Source organism: Scatophagus argus, chromosome 10 (assembly GCF_020382885.2).
Source record: "Scatophagus argus isolate fScaArg1 chromosome 10, fScaArg1.pri, whole genome shotgun sequence".
NCBI classification, from domain to species: Eukaryota; Metazoa; Chordata; class Actinopteri; family Scatophagidae; genus Scatophagus; species Scatophagus argus.
The window spans coordinates 5,507,720-5,526,201 of NC_058502.1; the positions used below are offsets into that span (position 1 = coordinate 5,507,720).

General features: G+C 41.2%; 1 protein-coding gene across 1 annotated transcript; it reads left to right on the top strand.

Annotated features, from left to right (window-relative positions):
- Positions 1-497: 497 nt before the first annotated feature.
- LOC124066533 (deubiquitinase DESI2) lies at positions 498-18,272 on the top strand. Its single transcript, XM_046402972.1, has 5 exons — positions 498-1,140; positions 9,028-9,100; positions 9,245-9,338; positions 11,179-11,320; positions 14,279-18,272. Exons 1-5 carry the CDS (start codon positions 1,093-1,095, stop codon positions 14,552-14,554), a joined length of 633 nt encoding a protein of 210 aa, XP_046258928.1. The 5' UTR covers positions 498-1,092; the 3' UTR covers positions 14,555-18,272.
- Positions 18,273-18,482: the final 210 nt, after the last annotated feature.

The window sequence follows — 18,482 nt, forward strand, 5'->3', positions numbered from 1 at the left end:
TGACTAAATTACCTTATGTGGCTGCCACTACTGAGTCCATTTTTTTAATCATAGATTGAAGATCGGTTCCTTGGACAACAGAATGTTTGCACTTTAAAAACAGTAATAAAAAAGTTTCCCAAAGACAAAATTGTTTCAGATTGTCTGTAGCCCACATTTTAAAGGTTAAAGTTTACTGTTGTAGACAAAAGACTGAAGCAATTATTTGATTATGTGTAACAAATAATTGATCAATAGACAAATCATTTCAGCTGTAAAGTTATTTTATGTTGTACTTATTTCCCTTAATTGGAACTAATGGTCCAAACAATTAAAAGCAGTCCCAGACCAAAAATACGCGTGTCCACATACTTTTGGCTATATATATATTTTCTTTAAATGGTTTAGTAAACAGGAATTTGTTTTTAAATGTATTTAAGTTAAAGAACTACATTACCCACAATGCTCAGGACACCAAGGTTGATTAATCGAGTGTGGATTTATCGTACCGCTCTGCTCGCCAGCTCTCACCTTCCAATTTTCTCCAGTCGCATCCTGTCTGTCAGCCTCAGCGCTGCCGTTAGCTAGCTAATGAGGGAGTAGCAAGTCATTCTTACTGAACAAATTCTGTTTTGATAATTCATCATTATGTCACTTTGCTGTGCAGTTCGGTTGGGAAAATGAATTTGCGATTTTCTCATGCCTACGCTTCTCCTAGAAGACAAATCTTCCTCTGCGAAGTCCGCTTTTTCACTTCGACCTCGGTAGCTGATCGGGTTTAGCAAGTCAGTTCGTTTTGACAAGCGAGGGGCTCATCTGTCCGCCGCTGCTGCTGCCCTGTGACGCGGAGGCGGGGGGCGGCGATTTGGACAAAGCCAGTCAGATGTTGGACGGTAAAAATATCCACGGAACTCCAACGTCTTTACACCGGCGTGTGAAAGTGAATTGTCAAGCCGATCGACTGCCGTGAAAGTGACAGGAATAAGGAGAGGAGTGAGGTCTATTTTTGGAGGGGCGAGAGTTTGGATCTCGCACCGAAGGAAGGGAGAGGAGGGGGGCGTGCGGAGGAGGAAGACCCGCAGAGAAGAAGGGACGTAGGGAGAGAAAATCCTGATGCCCGTGATGGCAAACGAGCCGATCATCCTAAACGTCTATGATATGGTAAGTAGGAAAGAGGTTTCTGGTTAAGAGCTCCAGAAACATTTCTGTTTTATTACTTCTTTGCTACTTTTGCTACCAATGACTGTGGTTTATTTTAGCATGTCAGCAACGTCAAGACGCAACGCCAAACTCAGATATGAAAAGACCATTTAACGCTGCTTTAGTTATCAAGTCAAAGACTGATAGATCATTCTCAAATGATTTTAAATCACTCATACGCTCATTACACAAAGTCCGCTATTTTACCTTAAGAAATGGATTCAACTGTTAGATTCCTAAGTGATGTTTTAGGAAAATGAACAGTTTTCTCGACACAAAGTGGTTTTGGGAAGGCTTTTCACTGTTCAGACAATGTTTGTTGGCTGTGTTTGGTGTAACACACTCAACACAGTACCAGAAGACATCTGTGATACAGTGTTGTCAAATGGAGCCAGGTAAAGCAGAAAGCAAAAAGTTTTAAGATTAAAAAACCAATAGCCGTCTCAAAAATACACACTGGTTCACACATGTATCGCCAACAACATTGGGTTTCCATATCAGGAGTGGAGCAAAATGGTCCTTCCTGGGCTTTCTAAGCTGCTTTGGTCAAAACAGAATACCGGCAGAAGTGAAACATTTACAATAGTCCGTATAGTCAGTATTTCTTTTGTGTTTCCTTTTATATTCTTTATTCTTTTCACATTCGTGTGTCAGTTTGCAAAACATGCTTCTCAAGGATACCAGTTCACTCAGGACAAAAATGTGAAAGCATTGAGAGAATTTGAGTCATTATGTTGTCACCATGCAGGAGTGAGTCAGTGAGGAGGGGGGCTGGGAACTAACTGATCTGCTGATGAATCATTGAGTGATATGGATTCTCTGCGGTGGACAGATTACACTTAAAATAGTAATTGTCTTTCTAGGGTCATAAAAGAGGCGACGGCAGTATTTTGGGTTTCTCTGCATAGACGTTTTGCAGGAAACCACAACTTTCCTCTCATGTTTGCCAGACTTTTGTTCGTCGTTATGCTTTCACTTGCTTTTGTCTCATTTTTCTTTCCCCATACCTTGTGTTAAGTTCAGAAGACACAGAGAGTGAGTTTTTTTTATTTATGACTTGATATGAATACCCTTCCTTTCTCGACATGACTTCATCCCGCTTGCTCTTGTTTTATTTCCGTCTTTAACAAGATTTATGGCAGCTTTGTTCCTTTGTATCTGATGGTCAGTATATCATCACAGGCTTGATATCAGAGTGTTGGAAGCTGTTTGTTATGGATTCACACCAAGAGCAACAGAGTGCTTTGAGATCCTGTACAAAGACATTTTCTTGTAAACCCACATTTGCACAGCACAGTGGGTGAAACCAAGACTTGGCTTTACTTATATTCATCCCTATAATCACTGTATGCGTTCCACCCTTCTTCCTTCCTTCCTTCCTTCCTTCCTTCCTTCATACCTTCCTCACCATTGATCCATTCCCTTCTTTACTTTTCTTCCTATCTTTTTTCCTTCTATCGTTTTGTACTTCCCTTGACTCCTCTGACACTCTTGCCCCCCCTCCTTGTTCTTTCACTTCCTTTTGTTTTTCGCTTGGCTTGCAGTGTACTGTAGGTTCTTCTTGGTAAAGAGCGCTGAGCTTTTTCTGTCTCACTTCAGTTCGTGTGAACGGCTGCAGGGGCCTTGGCACACTCTCGTATGCAAAGGCTTACAAACCCTGCATATCCAAAACACATTTAGAAAAAAAAAACAAAAGAAGACAGATGTTTTTCAGTCGTGTGGCTCAGAGATCAGTTCCAGTCAGTGTAGGATGATTTGTTTGCTGAGTAGTCAATTCACTATGTGGCTCACTAACAGTTTGATGACTGACTTAGTGTTTGCAGGCTGACCTACTGATTGGTCATCTTTGACTCTTAATTGACTAGTTGAAAGAGCTGTTTAACATATGGGGAAATATGCTTATTCACCTTCTTTCGCAGATTTAGATTTAGCTAAGAATTAATTTGTGTGTTGTACACAAAAGTTGAACAAATGAGAAACATTACAGTGTGTTACTATCCAAGCTTTAGCTTTACAGGTTTATATTTTTTGTCAATTTCTGAGGGACAGCTAAGCTAATCGTCTCCTGAATTTTGCTTCATACTCAGAGTAGTGGCATAGTTAGGTCGTGTGTACAACTTTGCAATTTTTTGACTCCACCTCAACGATTGTGAGGTAATCGTTAAAGCTGCATCAAGTAATCATTTGGTCTGTGACATGTCGGGAGAAAGTCAGTGTTTGATGTCCTTAAGTCAAATATGACGTCTTCAAATGTCTTGTTTTGTTGGATCGACAGTCCAAGACCTGAAAATATTTATCATCACATAAGACAAATAAAAGCACCAAACCTTCACAACCAAGAAGTTTTGGTATTTTTTGAAAAATGACTCAAATAACAAACCAAAATTGTTGCTGGTTAATTTTCTACTAAATGCTGAATTGACAAACTTTAAAAACTTAAGCCAGAATTATTTTTTTAGATGACTCTGGTGAGGAGACAGGCTGTTTGAGAGGAAGGAAACGGTAAAGATCAGATAATCACAGAGATCAAGACACGTACTAGATCACACAGGATCCCCACCATCATCTCACATGTTCACACCATGTAATGAACAGTGTCACTGAGTGGCAGCTTGGTGGCACAGTGAGAGCGTCTGTCATTTTGGGCAACATGTGAGTCTGCCCGCATTGTGATGCAAGGAAAATCCATCCATTTTCTATGCCGCTTATCCGTCAGGGTCGCAGGGGGGCTTCCCAGCTGACTACGGGGGAGAGGTGGGGTACACCCTGGACTGGTCGCCATTCAATCACAGGGCGGACACACAGAGACAGACAACAACACATGCACACACTCGCACCTAGTGGCAATGTAGAGTAGCCTGTTAACCTAATGTGCATGTTTTTGGGATTGTGGGAGAAAGCCAGAATATCCGGACGGAGAAAACCCACGCAAGCACAGCGAGAACATGCAAATCCACACAGAAGGGCCCAGACCGGGATTCGAACCCGGAACCCTCTTGCTGTGGGGCGACAGTGCTAACCACTGCAAACACTGCACATTTATTCTGAAAATTTCAGAATGCTGTCACGTGACTTTCAGGAATATCTGTGCAGACTCGAGTGAAGACCCCCCCCCCCCCCGAGACGCCCTTTCTCTGTCTGTTAAGGCCTCCCCACCGTCCTGCTCCCATCTCTACTAAGTGGATTTCCTGGCCAGCTCTGAGTGCTTTAGTACGCTGCTCTAATGAAACAGCATTATCTGCACACCACCTGTCTGCCTGTCAGCCAGCATCGTGGTCTACTGTATCTGCTGTGAGTGTCAGAGTATTAGGTTTAACAGCGTCACGTAGCCAGATAGTCAGCAGAGCACACCGTGTTACTCTGTGATGCTGCTCTGGATCAATTAGGGACGTGCAGCAGTCATGATTCCAGTTCTTCGCTTTTATCATCTAGTTTACAAGGTCAGATGTGCTGAGACATGAGAAATATGTTCTCGATATAGCAATGCTACGCTTCTAAGTTTGTGGAAACAGTTTGTTGAAGACCCTTTTCTATTCCAGCATGACTGTGCCCCAGTGCACAAAGCAAAGCTCCATAAAGACATGGTTGGATGAGTTTGGTGTGGAAGAACTTGACTGGCCCACACAGAGTCCTGACCTCAACCCCATCCAACACCTTTGGGATGAACTGGAACAGAGATTGTGAGCCAGGCCTGTTGGTGTAATGTTCAGGTGTCCCAGTATGTTTGTCTATATAGTGTACCTGGGATTAGTGCTGTTTTACACTGAGGTTGCTTCTTGTCATTGTCTGGTTGAATTAGTCCTTTATGGACAGCGACAATAAAAATGAAAGTGAAAAATGCTTCTGCTTTGTTTCCAGTTACTAAGGTGCATGATGAGTTGTCATTGGTTGCAGTCAGAATCAAAGCATTGCTCCACAGTTGTGAAACAGTTCCAGAATTTAACCAGACTTGGAAAGTTATGCAAAGTTCATCCTCTTAACCGCATCTTCACAGTTGTTTGACTGGGAGCAGAATTTTAAGACTGTCAGGGGAAGCTTCTTAGGGTGGGTTTACAGTCAACCTACATTGTCACGATAAAAGAGTATTTTGCTTCTGGAACATAGGCTGTCTGGTATATCACTGTGCACTTTAGTGACTGGAATAAATCAACTCCCATGACACTTAAACTGGGGGAGCATGTGTGCATGGTGCAGTGTCCAAAATTATTTCATGATTAACATTCTGTAAAGGCAAGCTAAGAAGAATTTCCGAGCCAAAACTGCATTTACAAGAGCAGACCATTCATTAAGTGGAGCTCAGGAAAGTGTACCAGCATTTGACTTTTGTCTGGTCGTCCTTCTCCTCCCTTCAGCTCACATCTCCCTGCCAATTATTCCGTTTCTCACTGTCAGAGATTATAATCCCTAACGAGAAAATGACAGATCTGAAGTACAGCATGGAGTGGGATTCAAAACACAGGCGTTATCATCTAGTTTCTCTTTGTTCAGCCATGTCTCTATCCCTCCCTCACCTTCTCTGTCTTTAATTCATTCACAAACACACAGATGCACTGCCAAGATCATTCACACACACACTCACTCAGCTCACTGTCTGTGCAGGGGAGGAGGCAGGTTTTAATGAGCTTTGAAGTAATGAGGGCTAAGATAAGAGTCTTATTTCACCGCCGAGGTGGGGGAGTAGCGTACTAAACTAGTACATTAGCTTACTTAAAATATTTCCCACAGACACACACACACACACACACACACACACTCATCCAGTGGTTGCTTTTGCAGTTTCATGTTTGGGTTTAGAGTTATTGCAACAGCAGAATAAGCTTGTATTCATGTTAAAGGTGTTCCCTTAAGGGTCTCTGACAGATTTCTTTTGAAAATTAAATGCTGTTGTGGATTCTAAGGATGTTCAGTGTTCTGTACAGGATTCACCCAAAGCTCTCTGGGTAGAGAATTGAAGCAGGGATGAAAAGCTGATTCTCTTGGTTTCTGAACCTCTGAGCAGACTGTTTAAAACCGGCAGACTATGGCAGCCAGTGCTCCACCTCAGTCTTTGGGAACCAGCTCTTGTAGACACAGATGGCTGTTATTTCTGAACTCAGAGAATCTGACACAACAAGATTTCAATCATGCTGTTTTCGCACCCTTTCAGCAGATAAGATGGGCTGATGTGAGAAACTCTGTCAATGACACTTGAATGTGATGGGTTGAACTGGTAAAACTGAGCTGGTGGCTTGAGCTGATAAAAACCTGTGACTTCTGCAGTGCATCAGTCAAGTTAAGGGGGGCAGCTGTGGCCAAGAGGTTTGAGAAACGGCCTGAGTCACTTTATTCACAGGATTATGTTTTACTGAAATTGATATGAAATGCAGGTCTGCAAACTTAGGAAAATGTCTGTGACCCTTTAGTTATGCTCTTCCCGCTTGTATCATTCATGATATAACACTCTTTATCAAGATGTATGACCACCTGACATGGTACAAAGGTTTGAAGCTGCCTGGGGAGCATTTGTCATCTAAGAAATGGCATAGGCTGTCAGTTTACAAAGTGTAGGCCCTGCACTTTGATACCCGGCAGTTTCTTATTAAGTGACATTATGTGCATTGCATAGTTAAAAGCTCACAGTCACTTTGCTCTCAACTCTTTTCCTTAAGTCTCTCGTCTTACCTGCTCTGTAACACAAACAGCCAGAGGCAGATACAAAGTCCCTGTTACCTTTACCACCACAGTTTGTGTTTAAACGGCTGAAAAACATTTTGCAGAGGGAGCGATTTACAGTGTAGACTAAATGACTCTGCTTCTGCTGATTGTGTGCAGACACATGTTGTATTTGCATGAAAAAAAAATGGACAGGAAGTATGAGAATGGTTTTTAAATGGCTCATTGTGGTTATCAGTCTCTTATCAGGCTGCTCACTGTGTTTTGCAAATAGTCTCTGAATACCAAAGAGGAGAGTCTGTCTGCGCACAGTACATGATACCCACCCCTCCTGATGTTGTAACCAGACAAAAAACAAAAATGTTGTTTGTGACCTGTTTAATGTTAAATAGTTTCTATCAGGATCGTATTTGGGATCTTAAGTGAAAAATTGTACTCTTTCACAGAGTCATAACTCAGTCAAATCTTCACATATAGACATGATACACATATTTACTGTATTTACTAGACATATTTGTAGGGTGAGTGCGACTCAGTTTCCAGGGAAATAATTATCTGTGGTTTTCATGGCAGAAAACACCCAGAACTCATTTGGAATTCGTAGAGAAAATGACAATCCTTGTAACGCTAGAATTAGCCTGAGAATCAGTTTTCTACCGTATCGAAGTAATTCAGTAATAGTCATATGTACATGCATGGGTACATCGCAAAAAGGAACTGTTAATAACTAGTTTTGCATGCTTTTAGTGCCAGTTTACAGATGTCATGTGTTTTGTCTGAAGGGAAATGATTTCTCAGTGAAAATAGTTGCCACTTATTATTCTGTCGACCACTTTGGCTGTGTTTGTTGGCCTGTAGAAATGCGCTTCTCACTCTCTGATTATCTTTGTTAAAAGGATTTGGGTTTTGGACTGTGGGATTGGGCAGTAAGATGCCATTAGAAGATGTTGCTTTGGGTTCTGAGAAATAGTGATGCGAATTTTGCGCTACATTTTGACATTTTAAACTTGAATTAAAAGAATGAAAGATTCATCAAGAATCTCACACTCTTGATGTGAGTTGCAGCTAAAACTGCAGCATTAGAGCTTTTTCATACTGTTGTCTTATCTGCAGTGTTTTTATGTCAAATCATGATTAAGTAAAAGGGTGTGGTACCTCTGTGTGTGTGCAGAAGGCGACTGTTCATCTGTTCATGTGGAACATTTTGTGTTTGTGTGAATGATTTTGGTGATTATCATGAAAATGAAAGCTGATAGAGTTTACATTTAGTGACTTACTATTCAGCATCCTGTCATGACCACTCAAGCTCTGTACCACATTCCCCTGCTCCATCATCTGTGATAAACAATTTATTTATTTATTTTTACACTGAAGCAAACTCTGCCTAGCAACAGCCCAGCCAATCACCTTGTAGCCTGATGGACAGTAATGTCAGATATTCCTGCGCCTGCAGGTATTGATTTTCTGTGTTCTTTCTTGTGTTTGTGTGTGTGCTTGTCTTTTAATGTGTGTGCATGTGTCAGCTGGGATCTCCAGAAGATAGTTGAGGTCATTCCTTTATGTTAGTATATTTCTGTGCATTAGTTCTATTTTTATGATGGTTGCAGTGCTCCATGGTTTCATCATGTAGCTCCTTGTGATTCTCCTCTGCTGAGTGCTGATAATGATTCAGTACAATCTGACAGGGACTCAGTAACAAAGTTTAAATAAAGCCAGCCATGATGTGAAATCAAGCGTGAGTCAAACACGGCTGTTGTCTCTTCAGCTGCCATCTGTGGTGTAAATGTAGTGATAAAATTGCTTCCAGAGAGATATTTTATTGATCCCAAGAGAAGTTCAAGTTATAAAACTTAATATTTGCTTGTCTAAGAGTCTCAGATGTGAGCATTTGCCGCTTCTTTCTTTTCTAAAAGTTGTATTTTGTTTTTTTTTTTTTTAAAATTAGACTGTTGGCTGGTCAGAATCACCTGTGGGACATTTTCTGTTATCAGCCTTTTTCACTATTTTCAGACATTTTATCGACTACAGGATAAACATACAAAAGTAGTGCCGCAGGGTAACCGTGCACAAGTATGTATTTTGAGACGTATTATGTTTGAAACTGCGTTCGTCCGTGCAGGCACAGTTAAAAGGGCAGTGTTGATTATACAGTTTACAATCACGTGTTTTATTCTGTTTTTCTCTTTCTGTCTTCAGTACTGGATCAATGAGTTCACCAGCTCTCTGGGCATCGGAGTCTTTCACTCAGGGATTGAGATCTATGGAAGAGGTAAGATTACCCAGAAACATGAAGCCAGTTGACTTCCTGTGGATGGTGTTTCACAGAGGACATACATTTGTCATCTTGCTAAGAGAGACTTTGTGTATCGTCGTTGCTTAGATATGTCTTTTTATATTTTGTGTGTGTGTTTAGAGTTTGCCTATGGCGGACACCCGTACCCATTCTCAGGGATCTTTGAGATAACACCAGGTGATGCAACTGAACTTGGCGAGACCTTTAAGTTCAAGTAAGTGTGGGACATTTGGTGTTTATGTGTGCACAGTCACAGGTATACATGTGTTTGCTGTTTCCTATGTGTGGGTCCGTCAGCATTCCAGCTCAGTCAGTGATCCGGCCTGTGAGCGACTGGTCAGACAACTTGAAACTGGCCAATCAGATATTGAACTAGTTGGTCTGTTTTACTGTGAGCCTGTAAGTTTCAGGTGTGGTTTGGCAGTTAGCCGAGGGTTTTGACAGTTAAGCAGCCACTAGATGTGAGTTAGTTAATTAACCGTCCACTCAGTCTGTCTGTCTTAACAACCAACCAGCAGCTGAATTTATTGAAAGTTCATCAGTTAGACTGTCTAGTCAGTGAGTCAGCGAGGGAATCAGTCTGCTTTCTCCACTAAGGTAATTTCATTAAAACAGGAAACACTGTTGTGTAGAATTTCCTCAGTTTGATTTCTCTTATTTTCTTTAGTTTTGTTGTTTTTATGTAAAAACATGAAAGCAGTGCTTCCAGTATAAAATCAGAGTCAGGGAGAAGACCGATTACTGACCTGCTGTGTATATTGCAAATTTACAATATCATGTTCTCCAATTACCTACGTAATGTGGTTTCTTTGACTAAACATACTGAGTAATCTGTTCACCCAGCCATGATGCCAAGCACCAAAACCTTTTATTGGTGTTTGGGTCATGAGTTACCCACTGAACTAAACAGTCAGAGAAATAATCAGCATCTAGCAGTCACTCTGTTAAAGAATCATTAATCTGTTCACTATGCAAGCCCGAGATTCCCGGGCCTGTTCTGTATGTCCAGTGCAGCAGCCAGTCAGTGAGCTGGTATCTTCTGTAATGAGGGCTACTGTTTGGCTGGAGAGTAGAGAGAGTGGTGGTGAAACAGTGTAGCACCCAATTAGTTCAATACATTTGAGGACTCCCAGAATCAGCCTCAATCAGTGTGTGAGTGTGTCTACCCAGAGCTACTGTGCTGCAGTGTATTACTTCTGCTCTAGTTGATCTGCCCTGTGGCTTTAGAGAGACTCTTCCTGGCACTCACACTCTCTCTCTCTCTCTCTCACACACACACACACACACACACACACTTGTCCAGACACACTGGCTCTCTCCATGCAGGCTACTACACCATAAGTACGGATCATCTGGTACAAATGCCTACATATCACCCCCTGCGGTGTCTCTTTGCCAAATGCAGGACAAGTCAAGAGCTCTCGCATTACAAAACATTTGATCTGGATATTCTTTCCTTTAAACTTTAAAGAATCCAATCATTTGAATCCAGGTGAGAAGTTGTGACATCTTATCGAATAGATCTGCGAAATCCACTTCATGTGCCCATTTCTACTTAATTAGATTTTAATTTTTTTTTTAAATTTTAGCCATGCTAGCACCAGCTACTTTTTTTGTCATGCTCACGATTGGGTCAGACAGGAACTCGATATCGCAGCTCCACTGAGCGATCACTGCTGCACAAACTCTGGCTCCAAATGTATGTCATGTTTTGGCTTCTTTTTTGTACAGTGGGAGGACGTGGAAATGTGTCATCCAGCTTTATACATGTCAATGATGATCCCTGCTTAGTATCAGCATGTTGGTATTAGGTTTATGTTAGCATGCTGATGTTAGCCTTTAGCTCTCAGTGTTGCTTGAACTCCAGATTCATTCAAAATATTTGTAAATCACTCTTACGTGCCACTTAAGAACAAATCTGTTTGTTTTTTCTTGTGTGTGGCCAACTGAGTGTGCAAGAGGTTTAAACAAAATGCCTGAAAGTTGTTCTTGATGTTTTGTTAGTCATTAATGATATCTAGTAACAGCTAACTCTACACTCCACTCGTCTGCAGAGAAGCCATAGTGTTGGGCAGCACTGACTTCACAGAGGAGGATGTGGAGCGGATCGTGGAGGAGATGGGGAAGGAGTATAAAGGCAATGCCTACCACCTCATGCACAAGAACTGCAACCACTTCTCCTCAGCACTGTCAGAGGTAGGTACACAGACACACACACCACACAAAACTGCATCATTTTGGCATTTGAGTTGACGCTCACTTAAGTAATCTTGTCTTGATATTGTCTTTCCTGCTAAATGAGTCTCTGAATGAGTGTGTACTTTCAGTCAGCTTATCCTGGTGTGACTAATGAGGAGGGAGTCTTACAGTTAGCATCTAGCACTGAGATGGGGATTAAGACACACTGATACAAGCCCAGACATGCAGAGCCAGCTGGCGCGCACACACACACACACACACACACACAAACACAAACAACACAACATACACTGATAATACACAGAACATATGTGCATACTTCATATAAAGATGCCGTCAAAGAGAAATAGAGTTTAAGATACAGACATTCACACATAAATAAACAGAAAAAGGCATCTCATTCATATACACTTTTACACAAGGCCGTAAGGAAACAAACACAGAGCTGACACCAAATGGAAGCACTCTTGCCCTCAGGACTTGATTCTCCTGTTTACTGTAACCTTGTGAATATTGGAGGCAGAATTAAAGAGAGACCGCAGAGAAAATGATTGGATACGTGGATAACTTAACAAGCATAGCAGTGCAATCTCCTGAGAGAACACGGACCTGTGTGACCCTGATGTCGGTCCTCCTCTTCAAAAGCAAATCAACGTACCCTGTTAACACTTTGACTCTGTCCCATTGTGTAGATTATCTCTTCACAGCACAGTTGTTCTTCTCAGAGACAGACATGAGGATCATGTGGAGCAGGTTGTTGGTTCAGTTCCCAGCTCCTCCTGTTCATAATGTCCTCAGACAAGACACTGAACCCCAAAGTTCTCCTGCTGGTCGTGTGCACGCTATGGGAGAATGTCTGACCTGCAGAGTTTTAGCATACATCAGCTTAATGTTTTGGTTCAGTCACATTAACTTTGTTATTGGCAGCTAGGCTGCCTGCCCAGTAACAAATAGCAGACAAACAAAATTAGGGAGCAGCTGGTGAATGTAGTGGAACATATAGAAGCTAAAGAGATGGCTGTCTCTCATCTCTAAAAGCACGGTTCAACATTAATGTTTTTCTTTCCACTTGTCTGTCAGAAATTTACTTGCCTGAAGTCAGTTGTACTTGCTATTATGCAAATTGTTTGATTTATTAGTGGTTATCAAATAACGGCAAAGGCTAAAGTTGCTTGTCATGTTTAATCTTATCCATTGTGCCCCACACGCTGTGTAATACATAGTTGGAGTTTTGCTCACATCCTCTAAAGCGCTTGTTGGCATTTTACTTGCCCCCAGGCAAGTGAGCAATCTTCACTGCGTAACCCTGAAAAGGAGAGTAAATATTGATGTTGGCCAGAAAACCTCTCCAAACAATTGCTAATGTTTCCCTGTGTCTGAGCCACTGTTTGCCACATCAACTTTAAAACCTGACAAAATGTTGAGTTTGTAGCTTGTTGCACTTCCACCATGTGGCTAAAAAAATCAGCGAAAGCACATTTAAGGGCCCCTGGATACAAGAAGGACTTCAAAGACATGAGAAGAGCCTGTTTTGTATGTTTCCTTCCTCTGTTTATCCTCTCCTGCATCCTAGTCAGTTATATTTATGAGGAATGATACAAGGTGTCTGCTATTAAAAGAAAAATCATATCAGTGATGATGATCTGAAAGCTTGCTTTGTGTGTGTAAATGATTTTTTGATTAGCTGCTTCTCTCTGGTAGATGTAGGCCGCCTCGTTTTAGTTGAGGCTGTGCTCATCTGTGAGATGATCTGCATTGTGATTTGTAGTGTGATTCGCACTGTAGAGAGGCTGGGGTTCATCCTGTCAAAACACACTCATCTCTCAAGGAGGTGAGCAAGTCTAAAAACAGTCGCTGAGGCGTTAACAGACGTAAAGTCTAGTGTCATCTGTGGTACAACACCCTGAATCGACTGCTTTGTGAGACATTTTTGTGGTTAAAAGCAAATCCATGCGATCTGTCTCCTCATGCATCACAAAAAGCACCCTATCAGCAGCTTTGGGTAATGTTTTGATAAAAGCACAATTAAGCCCTTTGGCTAGGAAACACTTTGAGTTTCTTGGAAGGTACTCATCCCATAATGCTCTAATAGCACTGATTAGAGCAGAGATGAAAATAAACCCTCACTTTGACATTGTTGCTGCCTGTGTCTGCATGCTAAGGGAGGAGGTGAGAAAGAAAAATCCACCAGAGGCTATAAAGGTCTTGCTGTAACCAGACCTCCTCGTGTACGAGCCGTTTAGTTATAGTAAATGATTAAGATGCTACCGTACAGGCACATTTTAGTCTGTTTGGTTACGACAGATCATAGACTTTCTGGAAGCTTAGGATATGTATGGGTTTGTTTAAGAATAAGACGTTGAAAGACAGGAAATGTAATGCAGTCTCCTGGAAGTTAGAGAAATTTTACGCTTGGGTCCTCTCACAAAAGAAAGGCAGGATGTGTTTTCCAGTTATGCATTCATTGTTTCAGTGAGCAAAGCACACAGAAAATCTATGTGGAATTCAAGCTGAAAAGGACACAGATTTTCTTCCAATTGATTTAGACTTGCACACTCACATTGGAGGTTGTCTTGTACACACGTGACGTCTTATTAACATCTTATGTTTTCTACTGCTAAGCTGAAGTACGAAACTTTGGTGAAATTCTGCTGGTTGGAAAAAAAGATGGAAGAAACACAGATTATCCTGGACACATTTGTTTTCACCTGTTTTCATAGATTATATAATTAAAGAAATAAATAAATGGAGTATGGATCACCAGAATTTTTCTTGTCTCAGTTAACTTTCAGGGTATGTATGTAAGCCATAGTGACATTTTAAACATTTTAAATACACTTAAATATAAAGTCTTTCCTGTGTAAAATGGTATGTTTTGTGTGTGTGTGTGAGGGGGGGGGTACTATATGAAATGTTTTAACCCTTTTCTCTTTCTTCCACTCCTCTCCACCTCAGATCTTGTGTGGCAGGGAGATCCCTCGTTGGGTCAACCGCCTGGCCTACTTCAGCTCCTGCGTGCCATTCCTCCAGAGCTGCTTGCCCAAAGAGTGGCTAACCCCGGCTGCCTTACAGTCCAGCGTCAGCCAGGAGCTCCACGGAGGAGGGGAGCTGGAGGAGGCTGAGGACGCCGCTGCCACGGCCTCCCTTGCATCCATGTCGCCCTGCTCGCCCTCATCCTCCTCCAGTCCTTCCTCCTTGCCTCGCCATTCCCGCCACCAGCCTCGCCGGTAGAAGCTGCAAGGTCTTCTGGGAAACTTGGGGCTGGCGTTGAGGTTACAGAGACTGTCAGGTGCCCGAACACCTGCAGCAGCTGATTAGTCCAGCTACAGCCAAAAGTCCTGTCAGACTGTTTTCGAAAAAGGCACAGAACTGCTGCCAAATCTCAGTCTCGAAAAAGATCCGCAGCAGCGTAAAGGTTTGTTCCTCACAGGTGGAGGGAAGTCTTGCTGCTGACAAAGACAGGATCATCTCTCAGTGAACATGGCTGATGGATTCCAACATCCAATCCAAACAATCCAAACCTCATGTCTCCTTCATTATTTTACCAACCAGCTTGCAGTTCACAGTGGAAACAAGGCCAGTTCTATACCATTATAGTGATTCATAATGTAAGAAAATCTACCAGCCAGATCCAGATTTTGCCAGCCGTTACCAGGGTGGAAAAGCCTAAGCCTTTGACAACCTGATTTGGCAGATTTAATATGGAGCATCCCTTTGTGTTAAGATGTTATTTTTTTGGTTAAATACTCAAATACTTTTTTTTTTTTTAAACCTCTTCAGGCTGCTAGGTTTGTTATAAAAACACTGTGTGTCTGTGAAATGTAGCAGTCTACTGTTAGACAACATTAGCATAGTAGCTAGGGTGGCTCCATAGGCGTAGCACCACCAGGAGGTCTGGTGTGGTAAATATTGCACCACCCAATTCAGAACACGGAGCACACAACCCGTGTTTTTCTGCTGCAAAGTGAGTACACCTTAAGGAGTCTTTTTTTATTGAACATCTATACAGTTACAGCTTTATACAGGATTTTCCAGAGAATGTAGTGGACGTTAAAGCGCTGCTGAGTGGATCTAAACACACAGCTACAGAGTTGGGAGTCCCCAGACACCTCACGATTCAACTATAAAATTATAATCAGCGCGTCAAAATTCAGGCGCTGTTCTGAAAACTGCCAGCAGGAGTGGAGGCACAGCTTTTTCTCATCTGAGACCTGTGTTTGCAATGGTTCATTTATGTGTTGCAAGTACCTTACTTTGCGCTTGACATCATGAAATAATCTGTGAAGACAGAGTTGTAATGTATCTGAACTGATTTGTTTTTTTCCTTCCCACCCCTGCTGAGCTATGGTCCACATCCAGACACTGAATCTGTAAGTATCTGCAACCTGATGCTATGAAAAGAAATGTTAGTTTTACATTACCACTAGCCGAGTGCTGGTATAAATGGATCTGTGGCTGGTAAATGTTTCCACTGTGCGATGTCCTAAATAGTTGGCTGGTAAAATTTTGAAAGCAGCAGCTGGAATTTTGAATCTAAACACTTTGCCTCAATACGCTGTCTGTGCAGGATGAATAGACTTAAACCACAACTACAGTCAGCCTCACTATCCTCAAACATCACATAGATGCAAATAAACTGATCTCACACCAGTGTCTAAAATCATTCAACACACCTTGGATGGGTTCAGTTTCTGGTCTCTTTTGTTTCTGTTTCTTTGCTTCCACTTTAATGTCACATCTGGATCAACAACTGTCAGCTGATATCTGCAGCAGCTCTTGAAATACTACCTGCCCATCACGGATTAAACACACATGATTTGAGGAAAACCTGAGTGAAACGGGTTTTAAAAATGCATCAGCCCATAATGTAACAATTATGACAAAGTGAAAGTTATTTCTTCACCAGTAGTGTAATTAATGTTTTTTTCTTTTTTTTTTTTTTTTGTTTTTTTCAAAATAATTTATAATTTAGGTTGCAGGGCAGGCAGTGACTTACAGGTTGGTGATGACTTTTTGTTAGCAGAAGGTTCTGGGTTTAAATCCCAGAAGGAAATGTTTCACAGTAGTGACTGCCAAGGTGCCTTTGAGCAAGGTACTTAACCCACAGGAGCTCCAGTGGCCAACAGTAGAAGACTGTGGTTGTACTGGACAGCTCCCAGTTGTTAGTTTGTGAGTGTAAAGCAAAATGTTTAACGTTTACATTAAGGACGTGATGTCATAACAGTTTGTAAGATACGTAAATATCTGAGGAAGACAGTCTCTTGAAGCAAAAGAATTTGAGGAAGACTTACATGGGAACTGAAACTGACCTGTCATAAACCTGCTCCCCTGATGGTTGTTTTTCTCACATCGGTGTCCTCTTAGGGATGAAGCACATATTTACAGCATCAAAAACAGTTTTATTTGGCAATATTATACTTTCATCTTGTGTTTTTGGGGAAAAAAATAAGTGAAAACATCACATCCGGTCAATTCGTAATCATCTTAAAAACCCCAGAATATAATGTTACGCTTCACAACAAGATCTTGCTTTTCCAAAACGAAGAGCACCTCATTTGTCAACAACAACAACACGTATGCTGCATAATGTGTATTGTCCCAAAACGAGAGCCATGGATGTGTTAGAAATATCCTTCACTGTATTTCTACGATGTATGGACTCTGGCCTTTTTGTCTGTTTCGTTTATGTTTGATAAACTCAGGACTTCAAAAGGCTTTGTAATATATACTCCTTTGAACTTTTTTATCCCACATGTTATGTTTGTGTTAATTTTGCTTTTTCTAATGCAGTAGTCACTCCATAGACATTTTCAAGAGTGCACTGCGGCAGTGCAGTTTTATACTCCTCTCTTTGATAAAAAAAAACGAAAAGAGCTTTTGTTTACAACCTGGATTTGTATTTGTATGTAAGCCCGTGCTGCTCTTTGTGTTTCCTGTCTGTGCACAAATGTGTGTGTGTGTGTGTGTGTGTGTGTGGGGCTGGGCCAAATTTCCCTACTACGAACAGACACAGATACTCCATCTTATCAAATGTAGCAGTGTTTCCAAGGTGCATCCTCAAGAGTTTGGATTTCTTTGAAGCATTTTGACCTCAAGCTTAGCTGAGGCTTTTTCAGTAACATTAATTTGATGCAATGGCAGATAATTTTAACTACTGGTAAACAGGTTATTTTCAAGACTTTTCTAACAAATAACCCAGAAACGGTGTTGAGGTGAATCACACAAAGACAATAGACACTTCTCATGAAACCAGCATATTTATTCATTTTGAATCTGTATCATGATATTACTTTTAAATGTTTCTCTTTATGTTTCAGTCAAGCCTGAATGGAAAAAAAAAAGTGAACTTTATTTTTAATGCTCACACGTACTGCTCATGTTGTCACTTGTCTGTGTTTCTACAGACACTGAGGTTTCCCTTAACCTTCACAGCTTAATGTAATTTTCTGCTGTCAGTGATTATTTCGATCTGTGGACAAGTGAACAATATCTCATCAAACACTAACTGTCCACCAGCTAAACTGGATTAAACAATAAACGTAGCCTTTCATATTTCAAAATGCTGGGTGAGAAAACGTTACGCTATGTTTATACGTCAACATTTAACATTAAAAGTACCACAGATCACCATTACTGAGGCCAAAGATAGCGATAATAATAGCATTTCCAATGTTTTTAATGTCTCATTTTGGATTGAAATCCTCATTGTTTGGGTAAATGTCCCTGTCTCTGTGTTATCATGAATATCTTAAGAAGTAGTGGGTCTTTTGGCCTAACTGTGTGAGCTATGAATGTAGACTGGGAAACCTCATTCATTCACACCCCACAAAAACTGACTTCAGCTGTTTGACAGTGAACTTTTCAAAGAGCCTTCATGGCGTTCATGGTGTACTCGATTTGTACCTTGTTGAAAAGTTATTAAAGAAAAGTATACAATGTGTTACTCCTGTTCTGTGTCGTTGACTGTCTTGATGAATTAGTTCACTGATTTTACATTCAGTCATAGAGAAATGTACTGGGTGATTAATTAAGCCTCCTGCTGTTTTTGTCACATTGAGCTGCACAGGGATGTACATTTGAACATTTTGTGCTTTTTGTTAAGACAATCATTGGGAAATATACATCTACCGATTCTTCCCAAGAGTTACAACAGAAGGTC

Coding starts and splice junctions, on each gene's coding strand:
- LOC124066533 (XM_046402972.1), top strand. CDS start 1,093: ATGCCCGTGATGGCAAACGAGCCGATCATCCTAAACGTCTATGATATG. Junction 1,141..9,027: donor TCCTAAACGTCTATGATATG/GTAAGTAGGAAA, acceptor TTCTGTCTTCAG/TACTGGATCAATGAGTTCAC. Junction 11,321..14,278: donor TCTCCTCAGCACTGTCAGAG/GTAGGTACACAG, acceptor TCTCCACCTCAG/ATCTTGTGTGGCAGGGAGAT.